Source organism: Lampris incognitus, chromosome 1 (genome assembly GCF_029633865.1).
Source record: "Lampris incognitus isolate fLamInc1 chromosome 1, fLamInc1.hap2, whole genome shotgun sequence".
Taxonomy (NCBI): Eukaryota; Metazoa; Chordata; class Actinopteri; order Lampriformes; family Lampridae; genus Lampris; species Lampris incognitus.
In genome coordinates, this window is record NC_079211.1 from 1112147 (window position 1) to 1135842 (window position 23696).

Here is a 23696-nt window from a genome sequence, read left to right on the forward strand (position 1 = left end):
TCAGGCAGAGGTACCAGAGCCTCTGTGCTTTTCATTCCTCAGGCTGTGAGGTTCCTCAACAGCCTGAACACTCAGACCTTCCACACAATGACTTTTTCAGCTTCTTCCTTGTGCACAACAAACTGCACTGTCACTCTAAACACACCGACCTGCAACACTACTCCTGGAAACTCACTATCCATGTCATGTGTGCTTGTGATGTTTAAATTTGTGAAGTACTTTTTGCTTTTAGTTGTTTTTTTTGTTTTTAATATTTATTATGCATTATTTTTTATGTGGCACTGTGGTCCATGTGAAAGGCAATCTCATTCCTCTGTATGCATAAGACATGCATGTGCGGAAATGACGATAAAAACAGTCTTAGTCCAAGTCTAAGACTGACAAGTACAAAGTCAAGTCCCAAATCATAAACTTTGAGCTTCAAGTCCTAATCAAGTAATAATGTGCTCTTTACCAAATTTAAACCATTTAAAATTTTAACAACAAATTCATAGATCTAATAAATGTGCAAATCATGAATGATTTTAAAATTTGTATTTTGTACTTCCCATATACATTTTATATTGCCATAGAAATACACAGGTAGCTGTGAGAAAGACAATATCAAGCAAAAAACAACTTTTTTTATGAAACAAGGGCACCTGAACGCAACAAAAAGCGTAAACAAAGAAGCAGCCATGTTCTGTCCCCCTCTCCCCACAGATACCCCAGGTGTCCAAAAAGACTCTACCACTTAAAGTTACAATTATGTATTAAAAGTCACATCAAAATAACTACTACTGAGCTTCACTTAGGCCTAGAATTTGAGCATTGCCTTAAGGTCTGAGAAAAACCATGCAGACCCATGACACGGTTGACAAAGCCTGGTTATGGACACTGTGTGTGTGTTTGTTTTGTTTGAGAATGTGCTTTTTTTCCCTGTTATCTTAGAGCCCGGCTGCCATGCACTTCATTTGCAAAAGATCAAACTGGACAAAAGTCCATCAGTCATTTGTGCACGATGAGGCCACAGTATGATGCCACCATGGCTAAAAACACAGTCCACTGGAGCACCGGAGGCAGGCCTGCCAGTATCCTCATGGCTACTCGGAACAGTGATGGGAGAGCCTTCATGTTCACTGCCCAGAACAAGAGGGAATTCTGTCCTTCAGATATGCGAAAGCAGTGATGTAGCTGTACTGCTGGAGTGGTCACAACATCCATTTCTGCTTCTTACGGTATGTGGCACACAGCCCTTCCTCTTGCGGATGGTCCTCTCACTCTTGCTCTTCATCATGAGCCTCATGTTGCTAAGTCACTTCAACATCTAATAATAATAATAATAATAATAATAATAATAATAATAATCCACTCAGCCATCCATTTTCCAAACCGCTTATCCTGCTCTCAGGGTCGCGGAGATGCTGGAGCCTATCCCAGCAGTCACTGGGCAGCAGGCGGGGAGACATCCTGGACAGGCCGCCAGCCCATCACACAGGGCCGACACACACACACACACACACACACACACACACACACACACACACACACACACACACACACACACACACACACACACACACACACACACACACACACACCATGGCTTCAGGACATCCACCAACTCACCCCTTCATCTGATTCCACTCCCGTACTATGAACAACTTCCTCTGTCCGGCCTTTTCAACAACCTCAGAGAGCTGTAGATGATCACATTGGAGAACGGCTTTCACTTGTCTGTGTAGAGTCCCATCTTGTGTTGACTGCAGCAGGGATGCTTCTCTCTCCAAATTCTGCCTCAACACATCTTTGAATGATGTGCTTGTGTGCAGCAGTGTACTGATTTTTGATAGCTTTGAAAGCACAGGGCTCACTACTTTTATTTCTTTGAAGCCGCCCCCACCGCCAGCTGGAGAGTATGAGTGAAAAACTTCAAGCGCTGCATTTTTGCTATTGCAGCATTTACTGTGTCTTGGTCTACCAGCGCTAGGTCATTTCAGAGCTCTGGGTCATCCAGGTGGTCTTCATCATGTCTTTCATCTTCTTGTTCAATGGGGAAGCACACCGTGAAGGCTTTTCTCATATTGGCAGCATTGTCACTGATGATACAGTCCAATTTGTTTTAATGTTGTCCCCATTACATCCCCGCGACCCTGAGAGCAGGATAAGTGGTTTGGGTATGGATGGATGGATGGATGGATGGATGGATGGATGGATGGATGGATGGATGGATGGACCCATCACACATGGCTTCAAATTCTTCACAAATGCTCTCAGCTGCGTGTGGCCCTTTGAAATGTTCACAGGCCAAGAGATTAGGCTTCAGCTGTATCCTCTCTCCTTCCTCCCCAATATAGTGCACAGTAACCCAAAAGAAGTCCTTCAACTTTCAGGCAGACCAAATGTCCCCTGACTGAAAGATGTCTTTGTTGGTCAGCTGAGTTTTCAGTTGTAGCCTCTCTGCAGCAGGGTTCTCTGTTTTCAACGTCAGTGTTCTGCGACACACTGAGTTTTACTTATGATCAGCCACTGACAGCAAGTGATAAAAACGTTGTTTTCCACAAGACAGGGGCAACGTGCAATCGATTGGCAAGTCAGAGCATCCCAGTGGTGATAGCTTTCTGTCGTGGATGGGTCGCGCTGTACTTCCCTCCACAGCTCCTCACGAGCTGTGAGATTGGAGGCTGCTGTGCTTCACTTGTGATGTTTTTGTTCATCTGGTATTCTTCAGAGTTGTCAGAACATGCCCAACAGCTCTATGAATGTTGATGCTACTCTCATCTGTATCACTTATTGATTTCATGATGGACTTGTTGGGAAAACACAATCTAATTTCTATAAATGTAATAACATTCAGAATTGGGATCTAGTCCCCCAACTAAATCATCCAGGCAAGAGCTACTTGAGTAAAGCATGGCAATAGCCCACTGAAAAAAACATGGCTCACCATATCCATTTTAGAGGTAGGATAACAACCAACGTTGCCTTTCCACATGGACCAATAACACAGCAGCCCTCTGCCTGCCCCGTACAGTCTGACACAGCATGCAGTGGACAGATGACAGGGGATCAGTGTCTTTCTGTGCAGGAGAGCTATGTGTGATAGAGATAGCTGTTTACTAACCACTGAACCAACAGCTTACAGTTTATCCTGGTCAGCGAGGTGAAGTTTATTGGTCATGGATAAGCGACAATCACTATCGTGTCACTACATGTGGAACAAACAGACTATTGTAAAGCGCTGGTCACAGACCGACTTACAGCTGAGGGCTTGAAACATTCCGTAGTCTGGTGCCAAAAAGATGGAAATCCCACATGCCATATAGAGGCAGACTGGCCACCAGGGCATCAATCACCGATATGTAAAGATATTGCTAACATCACAGTAGCCACCCAGACTGTTGAAACCCCTCTAATGTGTGTAAGACGCTTTGATACCTATAGGAGACCTATACTTGCGTGGTCTCAATCACCTATGGTAGTTCCAGTACCGTTGTCTGCAGCAGACTTCAGGGCGTTCGATATTAACCTGTCTGACACCTCCTCAGTATGTTATGTCTCAGGGCTGATCTACCCGATAGTGAGGTACATTTAATCTCATTCGCCTTGTCTGAGTCAGTAAAGGTTACAGGCCACGTGAGTCGAACTACGCAGTATTATGGGAGGGAGCCAATGCGAAACGGTGGTAAATGCAATGCTTCGATATCGTGTAGAGTTTCTGGCTGTGCCTGCTGACTGCAGTAACCATATGGGATGTAAGCCTATGGCTGAAGCAGAATACACCTATCGCACTGTAGCTGGGGTGTATTCAGGCCCGTGCAATTTACAAATACAGTTGACATTTTTAGGTTTGGCTATGTAGGATTGCTCTAGGCCTATATTTTCTAAGTCATTCACTTCATTTACTTGGCCAGTTGGCCTACTCTGCATATGCATGCCCTAACTGGTGTTTCTTTGTGTGTACAGGACCCCAGTTATGAAATTACCGCAGACACTACTCGTTGTAAAAGGACAGTGAAGAGAACATTCAGTAAGCAACCCATACTGCCTGAAAAGGTCTCATTTGTGGTGATCAGGCTTACAGCAGTTTCCTGAAGAAGCCCACAGTCAGCGTTACTTTGCATTTCTGGTTCCCTTAATCAGACAGACATCAGTATCAGAATTATCATCACTCCATCGCAAAGCTAAACGTGCCCGATCAACTGCTCAGCACACAGTTGGCATACTGATACCCTCGTACGGTATATATGCCGCTCAGGAGGAGATCAAGTCACTCTCTGCTGTGTTAGGGCGTCACATGGACATCTCTACAGCTGCTGTCACCACGGCGAGACACTTAGATGATGTTAGATGTGATGGGAGTGTTTGGCCCCTTGGTATCTGTGAAGTAAAGGATTTACATACTGTTCATAGGAGTCCAAAGGAGTTGAATCAAGTGCAACTGGACTTGGTATTTATCCGTGAAGACGTGTCGCCTCTCATCCAAGAGGCTTCCTCAGTTCGTGCCTTTCTGACTAGACCAAGCTAGTCTGACTGGCTGCTGATGAGACTCAGTATTTATCCTCTAGGAGTCGTTATCGGAGCTGTTGATATGCGTGGCTCTCCTGCGCTCCGATGTCCAGCCGCGCCCGTCGCCATCGGAGCTATTGATTTGCATTTGTTTAGCAGCGACGGTGGTTGGGGGTGTTAGTCTCGACTTCATTGTTCAGTGGTCATGAGAGTGGTTGGAGCCGTTAGTGACCGACTGTTGTTCTTGGAGGCTAGGCTTCTTGAGTCTCCTGGGTAGAGATGAAAGGACGGCATTGTAAGTGGGAGATAGGTGGTGTCGCAGACCTCCTCCTCTGTTGAGGGATGGTTTTTCCAGTTTCTCATAGATGGTTTCCTTCACCCCTCTTTCAAACCATCTATCTTCTCTGTCCAAAATGTGGATGTTGCTGTCCTGGAAGGAGTGTGTCTTCTCCTTGAGGTGTAGATAGACTGCTGAGTCTTGTCCTGAGGAGTGTGGCCTTCTGTGTTGGGCCATCCGTTTGTGTAGTGGTTGTTTGGTTTCTCCTATGTATAGGTCAGTGCAGTCCTCATTGCATTGTACGGGATACACCAGATTGCTTTTCCGGGTGTGTGGTACACGGTCTTTGGGATGAACCAGTCGTTATGGGAGTGTGTTGCTGGGTTTGAAGTATACCGGGATGTGGTGTTTGTTGAAAATTCTCCCGAGTTTCTCGGAGACCCCAGAAACATACGGGATGACTGTGCTATTCCTTCTGTTCCTCATCGCTCACCTGGTTGGTCTTTCTGGAACGCGTTGCAGTTTTCACAAAGGTCCAACTGGGGTAGCCGCAGGTTTTTAACGACCGTCGCTGCTAAACAAATGCAAATCTATAGCTCCGATGGCGACGGGCCCGGCTGGACATCCCAGCCCAGAAGAAGTCAAACATGTCATCTGACTACTAATTAACCCCTGAATAGCCCGAGATTTAATAAGCCAACGACCTTAAGGAAAGAGAAAAAAACATGTGAAGAAACTGCACTTTATGATGGCTTACCAGAGAACTGTGCTGATCGGAGACATCACTGGTCTGGACGGGTGGTAGGGAATCCAAATGAAAGACGGTTACGTCATGTCTTCCGATGGCTTTTCACCCTGTTTAACCAACTGTCTTTACCTTAAAAAATGAAGTTTCTTCATGAAATGGTGGCCCAGTGGTTAGTGCTGTTGCCTCACAGCAAGAAGGTCCTGGGTTGTCCACCTCTGGGGGTCATCCCAGGTCGTCCTCTGTGTGGAGTTTGCATGTTCTCCCCGTGTCTGTGGTGGGGTTTCTCTGGGTTCTCCGGTTCCCCCGACCATCAAAAAGACATGCATGTTAGGGTTAATACTCCTGTCTGTGCCCCTGACCGAGGCATGGCAAGACGAACTGGAGTTGCTCCCCGGGTGCTGCATGGTGGCTGCCCACTGCTTCTAGCTACACAGCTAGGATGGCTTAAATGCAGAGTGTAATTTCCCCACGGGGATTAATAAAGTAATTCAAAATCAAAAATCAAAATGAAATAGACAATCTAAATGCTTCTTAAAATGGCTGCCAAGGAAAAAAAATCCAGGTCATATTTGTTCTGAAGGAACGTTTTGATTGATTTTCCTATTTGGGTGCAATCATTGAACAGGAATGCAACTTTCATTGTCTTCACCAGCTATTCCCCACTGCATGCTGTGCAACTCATTTTGAGCTATTAGCCACAGTGTGAGGATGGAATCCATGATAGCCACGTGCTACTCTCTTGCCTCTCTTCCTCCCTACATCTTCCGCTCAAACACACCTGTGCTCACCAACACCGTCATTTTCACTGCATCGCTCTCTCACGCCACCACACCAGCGTGGTTGGTGCGCTCCAGTTGCCATGGGAATGAGCTGCTCTCTCTGACCTAATTAGATGGAGCCATGTGATGATGAAATATTCACAGCAGGTCCCTCGGTGCCATCTCCGACACGGGGATGGGACGGTAGTGCTACTGTTAGCATGCTAAAACAGATGGTGAGGTTTATGGAGGGGCTGAGGTAAAGATAGAGATGGTCCTCAGGTGAAAGAGAGGGAGGACAATTGATTAGCATTTCTGCCAGAACAGGATCATCAAGACAGAGCGATGACCACCTCACAGGAAATAATGAAAACCAGTTGGAAACTGAATCTTTCGGCCAGGAAGATGAGATAGCAACACATTCCCATCCCACAGCGTCATATCCCAACACTCTGGAGAAAGGGTTGATGATGGGCAAGCTATGATCTGTAGGAGACATGCCAGATGTTCTGTAGACTCCAATGTTAAACCTCCACCCGACTTATGGACATTAACGACACACAGGTGAGGCAGTGGTTTAGGTTAAAGGTAGCTAGCGGCTAACGCGGTGCATTTCATGCACATGTCGAAGGTACCTTGTGCATCATTTATCACTACTTCTGCAAAGCATCCATTTCCAATACCATGGAATGAGAGTGGGCTAACCACAGAAGGAGCGAGAGAGTGAAAGAGAAACAGAGAGAGTGGAAGAGAGCTGAAATCAAAACTCAAAACAAACTAGAAGTCTATCGGGCCCTAAAAACAAACTATGATTTGGAAGAACACGTCTTAACTGTCAGAGACAGGAAGCAGCGACAGACCCTCACCAAATACAGGCTCAGTGACCACAGTCTAGCCATTGAAAAGGGGAGACACAAAAAGACGTGGTTGCCAAAAGAGCATCGAACATGTGGTCAGTGCATGACAGATGAGGTGGAGACAGAGGGACACTTCCTCCTTAAATGTGACACGTGAAAAACAGCGCCGGGCTTTTGTCCAGGAGCTGGAACACGTGACTCCAGAGTAGCAGGAAATGGAGGCTGCAGGTAAACTGTGGGTGGTCCTGGGAGGAGGCCAGCGGCGAGCATTGCAGCAAGATTTATATTTTCCTGCCACAACCTGAGAGACAGTGGGGGACGGCATCTATTGCTACTGTTGTTGTTTAATATCATAATCATTGTTGTTGTTGCTGTTATTATTATTATCATTGTTGTGTTGTGTTGTTGTTTTACATGCTTTGGCAATATGTACACAATATGTACACATGTCATGCCAATAAAGCACATATTGAATTGAATTGAGTGAAAGAGAGACAGAGTGAAAGACAGAGTGAAACAGACAGAGCAAGTGAGAGTGAAACAGAGACAGAGCAAGTGAGAGTGAAACAGAGACAGAGCAAGTGAGAGAGTGAAAGAGAGACAGAGTGAGAGAGACAGAGCAAGTGAAAGAGAGACAGAGAGTGAGAGACAGAGCAAGTGAGAGAGTGAAAGAGAGACAGAGCAAGTGAGAGAGTGAAAGAGAGACAGAGCGAGCGAGAGAGTGAAAGGGAGACAGAGCGAGCGAGAGAGTGAAAGGGAGACAGAGCGAGTGAGAGAGTGAAAGAGAGACAGAGTGAGAGAGACAGAGCGAGTGAGAGAGAGACAGAGCGAGTGAGAGTGAAAGAGAGACAGAGAGTGAGAGAGACAGAGCGAGTGGGAGAGTGAGAGAGAGACAGAGCGAGTGAGAGAGTGAAAGAGAGACAGAGCGAGTGAGAGAGTGAAAGAGACAGAGCGAGTGAGAGAGTGAAAGAGACAGAGCGAGCGAGAGTGAAAGAGACAGAGCGAGCGACAGAGTGAAAGAGAGAGAGAGTGAGAGAGACAGAGCGAGTGAGAGAGTGAGAGAGAGACAGAGCGAGTGAGAGAGTGAAAGAGAGACAGAGCGAGTGAGAGAGTGAAAGAGACAGAGCGAGCGAGAGAGTGAAAGAGACAGAGAGTGAGAGAGACAGAGTGAGAGAGACAGAGAGTGAGAGAGACAGAGAGTGAGAGAGTGAGAGAGAGACAGAGCGAGTGAGAGAGTGAAAGAGAGACAGAGCGAGTGAGAGAGTGAAAGAGACAGAGCGAGCGAGAGAGTGAAAGAGACAGAGTGAGAGAGACAGAGTGAGAGAGACAGAGAGTGAAAGAGACAGAGAGTGAGAGAGCGAGTGAGAGAGAGACAGAGCGAGTGAGAGAGTGAAAGAGAGACAGAGCGAGTGAGAGAGTGAAAGAGACAGAGCGAGTGAGAGAGTGAAAGAGACAGAGCGAGCGAGAGTGAAAGAGACAGAGCGAGCGACAGAGTGAAAGAGAGAGAGAGTGAGAGAGACAGAGCGAGTGAGAGAGTGAGAGAGAGACAGAGCGAGTGAGAGAGTGAAAGAGAGACAGAGAGTGACAGAGTGAAAGAGAGACAGAGAGTGAGAGAGAGACAGAGTGAGAGAGACAGAGCGAGCGAGTGAAAGAGAGACAGAGTGAGCGAGCGAGTGAAAGAGAGACAGAGCAAGTGAGAGAGTGAAAGAGAGTGAGAGAGACAGAGCAAGTGAGAGAGTGAAAGAGAGACAGAGCAAGTGAGAGAGTGAAAGAGAGACAGAGTGAAAGGGAGACAGAGCGAGTGACAGAGTGAGAGAGACAGAGCGAGTGAGACAGAGACAGAGCGAGTGAGAGAGTGAAAGAGAGACAGAGCGAGTGAGAGAGTGAAAGAGAGACAGAGTGAGAGAGACAGAGCGAGTGAGAGAGTGAAAGAGAGACAGAGCGAGAGAGAGAGTGAAAGAGACAGAGAGTGAGAGAGACAGAGTGAGAGAGACAGAGAGTGAAAGAGACAGAGAGTGAGAGAGTGAGAGAGAGACAGAGCGAGTGAGAGAGTGAAAGAGAGACAGAGCGAGTGAGAGAGTGAAAGAGACAGAGCGAGCGAGAGAGTGAAAGAGACAGAGAGTGAGAGAGACAGAGTGAGAGAGACAGAGAGTGAAAGAGACAGAGAGTGAGAGAGCGAGTGAGAGAGTGAGAGAGAGACAGAGCGAGTGAGAGAGTGAAAGAGAGACAGAGCGAGTGAGAGAGTGAAAGAGACAGAGCGAGTGAGAGAGTGAAAGAGACAGAGCGAGCGAGAGTGAAAGAGACAGAGCGAGCGACAGAGTGAAAGAGAGAGAGAGTGAGAGAGACAGAGCGAGTGAGAGAGTGAGAGAGAGACAGAGCGAGTGAGAGAGTGAAAGAGAGACAGAGAGTGACAGAGTGAAAGAGAGACAGAGAGTGAGAGAGAGACAGAGTGAGAGAGACAGAGCGAGCGAGTGAAAGAGAGACAGAGTGAGCGAGCGAGTGAAAGAGAGACAGAGCAAGTGAGAGAGTGAAAGAGAGTGAGAGAGACAGAGCAAGTGAGAGAGTGAAAGAGAGACAGAGCAAGTGAGAGAGTGAAAGAGAGACAGAGTGAAAGGGAGACAGAGCGAGTGACAGAGTGAGAGAGACAGAGCGAGTGAGACAGAGACAGAGCGAGTGAGAGAGTGAAAGAGAGACAGAGCGAGTGAGAGAGTGAAAGAGAGACAGAGTGAGAGAGACAGAGCGAGTGAGAGAGTGAAAGAGAGACAGAGTGAGAGAGAGAGTGAAAGAGAGACAGAGTGAGAGAGACAGAGCGAGTGAGAGAGTGAAAGAGTGAGAGAGACAGAGCAAGTGAGAGAGTGAAAGAGAGACAGAGCGAGTGAGAGAGTGAAAGAGAGACAGAGCAAGTGAGAGAGTGAAAGAGAAACAGAGCGAGTGAGAGAGTGAAAGAGAGACAGAGTGAGACAGAGACAGAGCGAGTGAGAGAGTGAAAGAGAGACAGAGCGAGTGAGAGAGTGAAAGAGAGACAGAGTGAGAGAGACAGAGCGAGTGAGAGAGTGAAAGAGAGTGAGAGAGACAGAGCAAGTGAGAGAGTGAAAGAGAGACAGAGCAAGTGAGAGAGTGAAAGAGAGACAGAGTGAAAGGGAGACAGAGCGAGTGAGAGAGTGAAAGAGAGTGAGAGAGACAGAGCAAGTGAGAGAGTGAAAGAGAGACAGAGCAAGTGAGAGAGTGAAAGAGAGACAGAGTGAAAGAGAGACAGAGCAAGTGAGAGAGTGAAAGAGAGACAGAGTGAAAGGGAGACAGAGCGAGTGAGAGAGTGAAAGAGAGACAGAGTGAGTGAGACAGAGACAGAGCGAGTGAGAGAGTGAGACAGAGACAGAGCGAGTGAGAGAGTGAAAGGGAGACAGAGAGGGTGAAAGAGTGACAGAGAGAGAAAGACAGACAACAAGCAGCAGCCCCTCCCCCTCCCCCTTCCCACTCTCTCTCTGCCACTGACAGGCAACTAACTGAGGGAGAGTCTGGCCCTGCTGGAAATGGACTTTGTCGAGTTTAGGGAGTTCACCCAGGCCAGGTTCTCTGACACCACCACCAGCGTAGAGTGGCAGAGAGAGCGAGTGGAGAATTCCCAGAGGCACGGATGGTGGCGTCAACACTCCTGCCACGGCGTGACACCCCACCCCATATAATCCATGGAATCAACGCAGACATCAGCAGAGGCTGCGCTGCTCTTCCCAATGTCCACCTGGCTCACCATCCAGCCATCAGCCTCCATCACCTCTACGACGGACTGCACCTTCACAAGGAGAGGGTGCGGATTTTTGCGAGGACCCTAAAAGATGTTGCTTTGGACCGCAACCCAACCACACCCACTTATCCTCCACCAGTAGGAGACTACAGACCAGAACCCTCCCACATCCCCAGATACCCCCCTTTCCCCCCCAGAGCACACAATACCTGGACCCCTTTCCCCCCCAGCCCCATACTCCATACTCACCTTTGGGCCAAAAGCCCTACACACACCCACACCTACGTGCTGCTTCCCCCAGGTCCAAGAAACCTGTGCACCCAACCCCTCCAAAAAACAAAAAGACAACAACACTTGACAGAGCCTGTCCCCCACAGCACAGGCCACAAAGCTATGCTGCTGGAGTAGCCCAGCCCCCTCCCACACCCACCGCCCCAGCCAAGACTGAGATGGGAGAGATAAAGGAGATGCTCCACACCTTGTGCTCCAGACTCCTGCATGGCAGCATCTAAGACAACCTCTACGTGCCATCAGATCTTAATGGGGTAACCACTTACACGGGGAAATCCTGAGTGTTGATTGGCTCTGGTTGTGTATAATAATGCCCACTATATCGATAGTGAGGTATTTGGTAAGTGTTATCAGACTATTTCATATATGTCTTCTTCCACTGTAACTTGATAATTCTCTGTCTCACAAAAGAGACTCATTTTATATTTTCTTTTCAGGCGTTCTTTTTCTGTCTCTTGTTGGAACATCCAGGGTCTCTTCTCATCTTCCTCTGGGATGAAGAGTAGAGACCCTGACTTCTTAAAAAACATCGAAAATGTCGACATAGTCATATTAACTGAAACCTGGTGTCGTGAAGACATAACCACCCACTGTCCCTCAGGTTACAAAGAAATAATTATTCCATCAAATAAACTTAACTCAGTACATCGTGGACGAGACTCTGGAGGTATTTTGATTTGGTACAGAGGATATTTAGCCAACCACACTTCAAAAATTAAAATGGGAACATCCCACTGCTGGCTAAAACTCAGCAATAAAATTGGCATATCAAACAAAGATATCTATCTCTGTGCTCTATATTCTGCCCCAATTGAATCCCCATATTATGATGAGGATTTCCTGAGTAACCTCCATGAAGAGGTAAGCCTTTTCCAGGCCCAGGGAAATGTGCTGCTGTGCGGAGATTTTAACGCAAGAACAGGTTCAATGAGTGATGCCATTGACCCTCAGGGTAACAGACATGTGTTTGGTCAACATTCCCTGTACCTCTCACCAACCCTCATTAAAAGGAGCTCCCTCGACTGTACTGTGAACAAGGCTGGTAAGGAGCTAGTGCACCTCTGTCGTGCTTCTGGCCTGTACACACTTAATGGTAGGATCAGAGGAGACTCTTTGGGAAGGTTCACATGTTGTTCAGGTCTTGGAGCTAGTGTAGTTGACTATGCAATAACTGACATGGACCCCACCTCCTTCAACGCATTCACTGTCAGACAACAAACTCCTCTTTCTGACCATAACCAAATTATGATTTTCTTCAAAACTATTAACCTGACTCAAATGCCTATAGAGGAGCCCAGCAAGCTGTTCAAAATTAATAAGACCTACAGATGGGCTCCAGACAGTGCAGAAAAATTTATCAATATCCTGAATTCATCCAAATTACTTAATATGATTACTAACTTCATAAACTAATAAGGACAGTACCAACCAAGCTGTTAATGAAATCAACCATGCCCTGAAGAAGGCCCGAGCCGCTACGCGTGGGCATTTTAGGTCCTTTTTGGATATCTCCAAGTTCCAATAAAGACATTTTAATTACACGGAGTGCCTTGGTCAGAGAGATTTGTTCTCTTTTTCTCATCTGAAACTACTAACCTTGGACCAAAGAGCACCCAACAAAAATATATTACTTAACTACAGAGAGGACTGAGCACGCCACTGACTCCAAACACATAAGACAAAAGTAATGATCTTCCAGAAGAAGCCCAGATGTCAGGAAAATAGATACCAGTTGACTCTAGGTAGCATCACCTTAGAGCATACGATGCAGTATACTTACCTTGGTCTAATTATTACAGCATCAGGGAGTTTCAGTAGGGCAGTGAATAACCTAAAACAAAAAGCTGGCAGAGCTCTATATGCAATTAAAAATACATTCTTTAACATTGATGTACCAATCTCCATCTGGTGCAAACTGTTTGATAGTGTAATTCTGCCAATTGTGCTATATGGAAGTGAGGTATGGGGTCCACTCAGTCTTTCCAGCTACACTAGATGGGACAAGCATCCAGCAGAAACCCTACATGCTGAATTCTGTAGAATGATTCTGAAAACACCAAACAACGCATGTAGGGCAGAATTAGGCCGGTTTCCATTATTGATAAATGTACAAAAAAGATCTCTAAATTTCTGGATGCACTTAAATACAAGCCCAACAAATACATTGGACTTTAAAGCTCTGAAAGCCCAAGAACTGAACCCCGAAAAGAGTCCCCTGAAGCAGCTGGTTCTGAAACTCACTAACCCTTAAACAAAAAATAAGACCAACCAATCTCAGGCCAGCACTGCATCCCAAACAAAGATTACGATACATCAGGCTATAAAACAAACCAACATGAGGATAAATCAGGCTATAAAACAAACCAACATGAGGATAAATCAGCTATAAAACAAACCAACATGAGGATAAATCAGGCTATAAAACAAACCAACATGAGGATAAATCAGCTATAAAACAAACCAACATGAGGATAAATCAGACTATAAAACAAACCAACATGAGGATAAATCAGACTATAAAACAAACCAACATGAGGATAAATCAGACTATAAAACAAACCAACATGAGGATAAATCAGACTATAAAACAAACCAACATGAGGATAAATCAGACTATAAAACAAACCAACATGAGGATAAATCAGCTATAAAACAAACCAACATGAGGATAAATCAGCTATAAAACAAACCAACATGAGGATAAATCAGGCAATAAAACATACCAACATGAGGATAAATCAGCTATAAAACAAACCAACATGAGGATAAATCAGCTATAAAACAAACCAACATGAGGATAAATCAGCTATAAAACAAACCAACATGAGGATAAATCAGCTATAAAACAAACCAACATGAGGATAAATCAGACTATAAAACAAACCAACATGAGGATAAATCAGACTATAAAACAAACCAACATGAGGATAAATCAGCTATAAAACAAACCAACATGAGGATAAATCAGACTATAAAACAAACCAACAGGAGGATAAATCAGACTATAAAACGAACCAACATGAGGATAAATCAGACTATAAAACAAACCAACATGAGGATAAATCAGCTATAAAACAAACCAACATGAGGATAAATCAGGCAATAAAACATACCAACATGAGGATAAATCAGACTATAAAACAAATCAACATGAGGATAAATCAGGCAATAAAACATACCAACATGAGGATAAATCAGCTATAAAACAAACCAACATGAGGATAAATCAGCTATAAAACAAACCAACATGAGGATAAATCAGCTATAAAACAAACCAACATGAGGATAAATCAGACTATAAAACAAACCAACATGAGGATAAATCAGCTATAAAACAAACATGAGGATAAATCAGACTATAAAACAAACCAACATGAGGATAAATCAGCTATAAAACAAACCAACATGAGGATAAATCAGACTATAAAACTAACCAACATGAGGATAAATCAGCTATAAAACAAACCAACATGAGGATAAATCAGACTATAAAACAAACCAACATGAGGATAAATCAGCTATAAAACAAACCAACATGAGGATAAATCAGCTATAAAACAAACCAACATGAGGATAAATCAGACTATAAAACAAACCAACATGAGGATAAATCAGACTATAAAACAAACAAACATGAGGATAAATCAGCTATAAAACAAAGAAACATGAGGATAAATCAGACTATAAAACAAACAAACATGAGGATAAATCAGACTATAAAACAAACCAACATGAGGATAAATCAGACTATAAAACAAACCAACATGAGGATAAATCAGACTATAAAGCAAACCAACATGAGGATAAATCAGACTATAAAACAAACCAACATGAGGATAAATCAGTTATAAAACAAACCAACATGAGGATAAATCAGACTATAAAACCAACAAACATGAGGATAAATCAGACTATAAAGCAAACCAACATGAGGATAAATCAGACTATAAAACAAACCAACATGAGGATAAATCAGCTATAAAACAAACCAACATGAGGATAAATCAGACTATAAAACAAACCAACGTGAGGATAAATCAGCTATAAAACAAACCAACATGAGGATAAATCAGACTATAAAACAAACCAACATGAGGATAAATCAGACTATAAAACAAACCAACATGAGGATAAATCAGACTATAAAACAAACCAACATGAGGATAAATCAGCTATAAAACAAACCAACATGAGGATAAATCAGACTATAAAACAAACCAACATGAGGATAAATCAGCTATAAAACAAACCAACATGAGGATAAATCAGCTATAAAACAAACCAACATGAGGATAAATCAGCTATAAAACAAACCAACATGAGGATAAATCAGCTATAAAACAAACCAACATGAGGATAAATCAGGTATAAAACAAACCAACATGAGGATAAATCAGACTATAAAACAAACCAACATGAGGATAAATCAGACTATAAAACAAACCAACATGAGGATAAATCAGACTATAAAACAAACCAACATGAGGATAAATCAGCTATAAAACAAACCAACATGAGGATAAATCAGGTATAAAACAAACCAACATGAGGATAAATCAGACTATAAAACAAACCAACATGAGGATAAATCAGACTATAAAACAAACCAACATGAGGATAAATCAGACTATAAAACAAACCAACATGAGGATAAATCAGCTATAAAACAAACCAACATGAGGATAAATCAGACTATAAAACAAACCAACATGAGGATAAATCAGACTATAAAACAAACCAACATGAGGATAAATCAGACTATAAAACAAACAAACATGAGGATAAATCAGCTATAAAACAAAGAAACATGAGGATAAATCAGACTATAAAACAAACAAACATGAGGATAAATCAGACTATAAAACAAACCAACATGAGGATAAATCAGACTATAAAACAAACCAACATGAGGATAAATCAGACTATAAAGCAAACCAACATGAGGATAAATCAGACTATAAAACAAACCAACATGAGGATAAATCAGTTATAAAACAAACCAACATGAGGATAAATCAGACTATAAAACCAACAAACATGAGGATAAATCAGACTATAAAGCAAACCAACATGAGGATAAATCAGACTATAAAACAAACCAACATGAGGATAAATCAGCTATAAAACAAACCAACATGAGGATAAATCAGACTATAAAACAAACCAACGTGAGGATAAATCAGCTATAAAACAAACCAACATGAGGATAAATCAGACTATAAAACAAACCAACATGAGGATAAATCAGACTATAAAACAAACCAACATGAGGATAAATCAGACTATAAAACAAACCAACATGAGGATAAATCAGACTATAAAACAAACCAACATGAGGATAAATCAGACTATAAAACAAACCAACATGAGGATAAATCAGCTATAAAACAAACCAACATGAGGATAAATCAGCTATAAAACAAACCAACATGAGGATAAATCAGACTATAAAACAAACCAACATGAGGATAAATCAGCTATAAAACAAACCAACATGAGGATAAATCAGCTATAAAACAAACCAACATGAGGATAAATCAGACTATAAAACAAACAAACATGAGGATAAATCAGCTATAAAACAAACCAACATGAGGATAAATCAGACTATAAAACAAACCAACATGAGGATAAATCAGCTATAAAACAAACCAACATGAGGATAAATCAGACTATAAAACAAACAAACATGAGGATAAATCAGCTATAAAACAAACCAACATGAGGATAAATCAGCTATAAAACAAACCAACATGAGGATAAATCAGGTATAAAACAAACCAACATGAGGATAAATCAGACTATAAAACAAACCAACATGAGGATAAATCAGACTATAAAACAAACCAACATGAGGATAAATCAGCTATAAAACAAACCAACATGAGGATAAATCAGGTATAAAACAAACCAACATGAGGATAAATCAGACTATAAAACAAACCAACATGAGGATAAATCAGACTATAAAACAAACCAACATGAGGATAAATCAGACTATAAAACAAACCAACATGAGGATAAATCAGCTATAAAACAAACCAACATGAGGATAAATCAGCTATAAAACAAACCAACATGAACTCACAACAAACTAGAAGTCTATCGGGCCCTAAAAACAAACTATGCTCTGGAAGAACACCTCTTAACTGTCAGAGACAGGAAGCAGCAACAGACCCTCACCAAATACAGGCTCAGTGACCACAGTCTAGCCATTGAAAAGGGGAGACACAAAAAGACGTGGTTGCCAAAAGAGCATCGAACATGTGGTCAGTGCATGACAGATGAGGTGGAGACAGAGGGACACTTCCTCCTTAAATGTGACACATGTGAAAAACAGCACCAGGCTTTTGTCCAGGAGCTGGAACATGTGACTCCAGAGTAGGGATGTAACGGTTACCGGTTTAATGATTAACCGCGGTAAAATTCCCGACGGTTAGTATTACTGTTTCAAATTTTAATTATCGTTAAAACCATGTTTGATCACCGCGCTTTGAAACCCTCACGGTAAATGCTGTCCAGCATGGTCTCTCAGACGCAGGCGCGCATGCGCAGCAGGCAACGTGGGTTTGTTGTGCCTCCATGAAACAGGGAAGGCACAGGCAGTGACGGCGCTCGGGAGACTGTTTCGCCTACTAAGAGGACCAAGTCTGAAGTGTGGTGGTATTTTGGTTCTTGTAAGAGTGCTGAGGGAAAACTGATGGAAGACGGTTACCCTGTCTGCAGAACATGCAGGAAGAACATCGCTGTGAAAGGGGGCAACACCTCTAATCTTACCAGTCATCTCCGTCACCACCCTCCACAACTTTACAGCGAATGCAAGGTAAGTTAACTTTTAGCTGGATGCCTGATGTGGGGACGTCGGAATGGGGGAAATGTCCTGGTTTGAAGGTCTAACTTGCTAATAGCTTGTCAAGAATGTAAACTTGAGCTTTCATGTTACCAAACGTTACTCTTTGTGAGGGCCGACGGTCCGTCCCACTGGCTAAAGTTAGCTACTCGTGCCACTGGCTACAGTTAGCTACTAGTGCCACTGGCTAAAGTTAGCTAGTCGTGCCACTGGCTAAAGTTAGCTACTCGTGCCACCGGCTAAAGTTAGCTACTCGTGCCACCGGCTAAAGTTAGCTACTCGTGCCACTGGCTACAGTTAGCTACTCGTGCCACTGGCTAAAGTTAGCTAGTCGTGCCACTGGCTACAGTTAGCTACTCGTGCCACTGGCTAAAGTTAGCTACTCGTGCCACTGGCAAAAGTTAGCTACTCGTGCCACTGGCAAAAGTTAGCTACTCGTGCCACTGGCTACAGTTAGCTACTCGTGCCACTGGCTAAAGTTAGCTACTTGTGCCACTGGCTAAAGTTAGCTAGTCGTGCCACTGGCTAAAGTTAGCTACTCGTGCCACTGGCTAAAGTTAGCTACTCGTGCCACTGGCTACAGTTAGCTACTCATGCCACTGGCTAAAGTTAGCTACTCGTGCGTAGTACGTTCTTAAGGAAAAGCAAGGAAAAACCCTCCACAGGACTCCGGTGTAAAAAGATAACAAAACGAAAATGTATTTCCGGTTCCACAGCGAAATCTTCATACAGGAGTAATCAAATAATAATTTCCTAAACTATAACTAAGGCTGGCTATTACTGCCACGTTATTACTACGGCTACGGTAAGAAAACTGTATAGCTTCAGTCTCCAAAATCACCGCCGACTCAACACTCACAAATCTAGACGCTTCCTGGTTCACGTACACAGACGTTCTCGCTCTTCTTAAAGTGACAGTAGCCCCAATGTTCAACATGAGCACTGAGCTAAACACAACTCTTTCATACGCGTATCTATACCAAAACAGCATTCCTAATGCAGATTATATCCAAAGCTTGTTAAAATGTGAAGAAATGTCTTTCTGGTTACTGTTTTCTTATTTGCAATGTGCAAAAGTGCAGTTACCTCTGATGGCCACATGGTGACATCTTTAATGCACATTTGTATGGTTTTTTTCATATGTTTACATAAGGAATGTTATTATTTTATTTATTTTTATTATTTTAATGTTTATGCAAACAAAAAGTGCATAGTGCTGCTAATTTTATTTGTGGTTTTCAAAATAAAACTTGGTGAAATTATTTCCGTGTGTGTATCAGTACTTTTTGAACATTTTCAGCACATTTTAACAATACCGTGATAATTCTGATAACCGTGATAATTTTGGTCACTATAATCACGATATGAATTTTCATACCGTTACATCTCTATTCCAGAGTAGCAGGAAATGGACGACGCAGGTAAGCTGTGGGTGGTCCGGGGAGGGGGGAAGTGGCGAGCATTGCAGCAAGATTTATATTTTCCTGCCACAACCTGAGAGACAGTGGGGGACGGCGCCTATTGCTGCTGTCTGCTGATGTTTACAGAGACTTGGCTCAACAGCAACATAGCGACTCGGCAGTCGAGCTAACGGGCCGCACAGCCTTCCGTGCCGACAGGACAGCAGACTCCGGCAAGATCTGCGGAGGAGGTTTGAGTATTTATGTCAGTAACTCTTGGTGCAACAATATAAAGATGGTTGAAAGGCATTGCTCTGCTGATCTGGAGCTCCTTATGATTCAGTGCAGGCCTTTTTACCTGCCCAGGGAGCTAACGGCCATTACCATCGTCGCTGTATACACCCCCCCACATGCTAATGCTAAGGTAGCACTGAAGCAGCTACAATGTGCCATCAGCAGACAACAGACCCAACACCCGGACAATGCCTTTATCATAGGAGGTGACTTTAATCAAGCTAACCTCAGGGCTGTATTGCCCAAATTCCATCAGCATGTCTCCTGCACCACTAGGGGACAAAACACCCTGGACCATCTCTATACAGACATCAAGGACTCATACAAAGCTACTCCCTGCCCCCACCTGGGGCATTCTGACCACCTCTGCCTGTTCCTGGTCCCAGCCTACAAACCCCTAATAAAACGGATCAAGGCAGCAGTAAAGACAATCACTGTCCGGCCAGAAGGAGCAGTCTCTGAACTCCAGGACTGTTTTGAAAACACAGACTGGAGTATTTTTGCACATTCAGCTACCCATGGCTCCCATACAGACATTAATGAACAGACATCTGCCATACTAGCCTACATTAACTTTTGCACTGAGAGTGTCACAACAAAGAAATCGGTCCGCATCTTTCCAAACCAGAAACCCTGGATGACCAGTGAGGTCCGGCAGCTGCTGAATGTCCGGGATGCAGCATTCAAGTCAGGTAACTGTGAGGCCTACAGCGCAGCCAGATCCAACCTCAAAAAGGGCATCAGAACAGCCAAACATAAATATTCTCTACGAATAGAGGACCACTTTCACAATAACTCTGATCCTCGGCGAATGTGGCAAGGCATTCAGTCTATCACAGACTACAAAAGCTCTAATCGCGGTCCCACTGTCCATGATGCCTCCCTGCCAGACAAGCTAAATCATTTCTATGTCCACTTCGACAAAGACAATACTGACCCAGCCACAAAAATCCCCAGTCACCCGGAAAACCAGGTGCTCACTCTATCAGTCGCAGAGGTCAGAGAATCACTGCGCAGAGTGAACACACGGAAGGCTGCCGAACCAGACGGCATACTGGGTTGGGTCTACCGGGAATGTGCCGACCAGCTGGCTGAGGTCTTCACACCTGTATTTAACCTCTCACTGTCCCAATCTAAAGGCCCGGCATGCTTTAAGACCACCTCTATCATTCCTGTCTCCAAGAAACCAACATCCACTTGTCTGAATGACTACCGACCAATAGCACTCACCCCCATTGCCATGAAGTGCTTTGAAAGACTGGTTCTGGCTCACATCAAAAACATTATCCCCCCACATTCGACCCACATCAGTTCACCTACTGCCCCAAAAGGTCTATGGAGGATGCCATTGCCACTGCCCTACACCTTGAACTTAACAACACATACATCCGGATGCTGTTTATAGATTACAGCTCTGCCTTCAACACTATCATCCCCGCCAAACTAACCACCAAACTCCTCTCCCTTGGCCTCAACCCCCCCTCTGTAACTGGACCCTGGACTTCCTGACCAACAGACCTCAATCTGTTAGGTTAGGTGCCCACTCCTCCTCCACCCTGACCCTCAGCACAGGCGCCCCTCAAGGCTGTGTTCTGAGCCCCCTCCTTTTCTCCCTCTTCACCCATGACTGCCTGCCAATTCACCCTTCAAATGTTATAGTTAAGTTTGCAGATGACACCACAGTCATTGGCCATATCACCAACAATGACGAGATGGCCTACAGAGATGGGATTCAGCACCTCACATCATGGTGTACTACCAACAATCTTGTCCTTAATGTGCAGAAGACAAAGGAGCTGATTGTGGACTTCAGGAGGTCTAGAAGCTGCAGCCACTCCCCCATACACATCAATGGGGTGGAAGTGGAGCGTGTTTCCAGCTTTAAATTCCTTGGAGTCCACATCAGCGAGGACCTTTCCTGGACATTAAACACCCAGGCCCTTGTGATAAAGGCCCAACAACGTCTGCATTTCCTGAGGAGGCTGAGGAGCGCCCGTCTACCCCCCAAAATTCTCCCCAACTTCTACCACTGCACCATAGAGAGCATCCTGACCATCTGCATCTCAGTGTGGTACGGCAACTGCACCTCAGTAGACCAGAAAGCTCTGCAGCGGGTCGTCAAGGCGGCCGTGCATATCACCGGTACCCAACTCCCAGCCATAAAAGACATTTATCACAAACGCTGCCTTCGAAGGGATCTGAGCATCAGCAGAGATCCCACCCACCCCAACCATGGACTGCTCTCCCCCCTGCACTCTGGGAGGCGCTACAGGAGTCTCAGAGCCTGCACTACCAGGCTCAAAAACAGCTTCTTTCCACAAGCTGTTGCCCACCTGAACCTGGCTACCCACTGAATGTCTGTAGATATTTTCAAATATTTTGTACTCCAGCTCTTTTTTAACTTATTTTTAGCTTTTGGTCTTCATGTGTGTATATCTTATATTGTGTTTGCTGTGTTTGTCTGTGTCTGTCTTGCACTGTTTGGTGAAGCCACAGCCCTCATTTCATTTTTAACTTGTGCCTGCACATTGTTTTTAATGACAATAAAATTGAATTGAATTGTTGTTGTTTGATATCATAATCATTGTTGTTATTGCTGTTATTATTATAATCATTGTTATATTCTGTTGTTGTTGTTTTACATGCTTTGGCAATATGTACACAAACGAATGCCATGCCAATAAAGCACATATTGAATTGAATAGATAGATAGATAGATAGATAGATAGATAGATAGATAGATAGATAGATAGATAGATAGATAGATAGATAGATAGATAGATAGATAGATAGATGTCTTGCCTCGGTCACTGTCATACAGGTAGGCGAACTTGTCCCACTTGTAGTACTCGATGAGGCTGAGCAGTGGTCCTTTGATATCCGGTCTCATCTGGATGATGAACTGCTGGTTTCCATCCAGAGGAAAACTGGGCGTGATGAAGGAAACATGGAGCGTCCCACAGAAAGACGTGATGGTGTTGACGGACTTCTTATCATAGAATCCAAAGATGGCGTACACTCCTCTGGAGAACTGTGAACAGACTGGAAGAAGAAGGATTCATTACAAACACTCACTTCTACCAGCCTCCATGTTGTCGGTTGTAAATCAATAATTTCTACATTGTTCCACTTAACATGACATTGATTCGTCACAGAAAAATCACTAATCACTGCTTTTCTTGAAATAAGAGCTGAGGAGAAATTACATTTGATACGGCTCTCCATTATTTCCAAGGTAATATGAATAATTGTCACTTTTAAATAAAAGATTTTATCCTCTGCGGGTGGGAAGCCGGATGTGAGTATGTGTCCTAGTTGCTGCACTAGCGCCTCTTCTGGTCGGTCGGGGCGCCTGTTTGGGGGCGGGGGGACTGGGGGGAACAGCGTGATCCTCCCACGTGCTACGTCCCCCTGGTGAAACTCCTCCTGTCAGGTGAAAAGAAGCGGCTGGTGACTCCACATGTATGGGAGGAGGTATGTGGTAGTCTGCAGCCCTCCCCGGATCAGCAGAGGGGGCGGAGCAGAGACCAAGACGGCTCGGAAGAGTGGGGTAATTGGACGGATACAACTGGGGAGAAAAAGGGGGTCCCCCCCCCAAAAAAAATACTACTGGACCTATCAGCCTAACATTTTTTGGTACACGGTTATGCCAGTATGACGAAAAACCTTCATGACAGCAGTGATTCAAAACCTTTGAAAAACGCTTGTTCTCACTACCGCCGCTCCCTCTCTTCGTTAACTCTCTAGCTCGCTCGACCAACGCTGCGCTCTCTCTCCCCCTCTCTCTCCCTCTCTCTCTCTCCTTCTCTCTCTCTCCCTCTCCCCCTCTCTCTCCCTCTCCACCTCTCCCCCCTCTCTCTCTCCCTCTCTCTCTCTCCCTCTCCCTCGCTCTCTCTCTCCTTCTCTCTCTCTCTCCCTCTCCCTCTCTCTCCCTCTCTCTCTCTCTCCTGCTCCCTCTCTCCCCCCCTCTCTCTCTCTCCCTCTCCTGCTC

At 44.3% G+C, this 23696-nt stretch overlaps 1 protein-coding gene across 3 annotated transcripts in view; it reads right to left on the reverse strand.

The window, feature by feature from the left end:
* The window catches only part of gria2b (glutamate receptor, ionotropic, AMPA 2b), a 188221-nt gene that overhangs the window by 91647 nt on the left and 72878 nt on the right, over positions 1–23696 (reverse strand). For all 3 annotated transcript variants that reach the window (XM_056291251.1, XM_056291253.1, XM_056291252.1), the window contains exon 3: positions 22508–22747. In XM_056291251.1, the coding sequence (XP_056147226.1) occupies positions 22508–22747 (240 nt within the window). The remainder of the gene's footprint in view (positions 1–22507; positions 22748–23696) is intronic.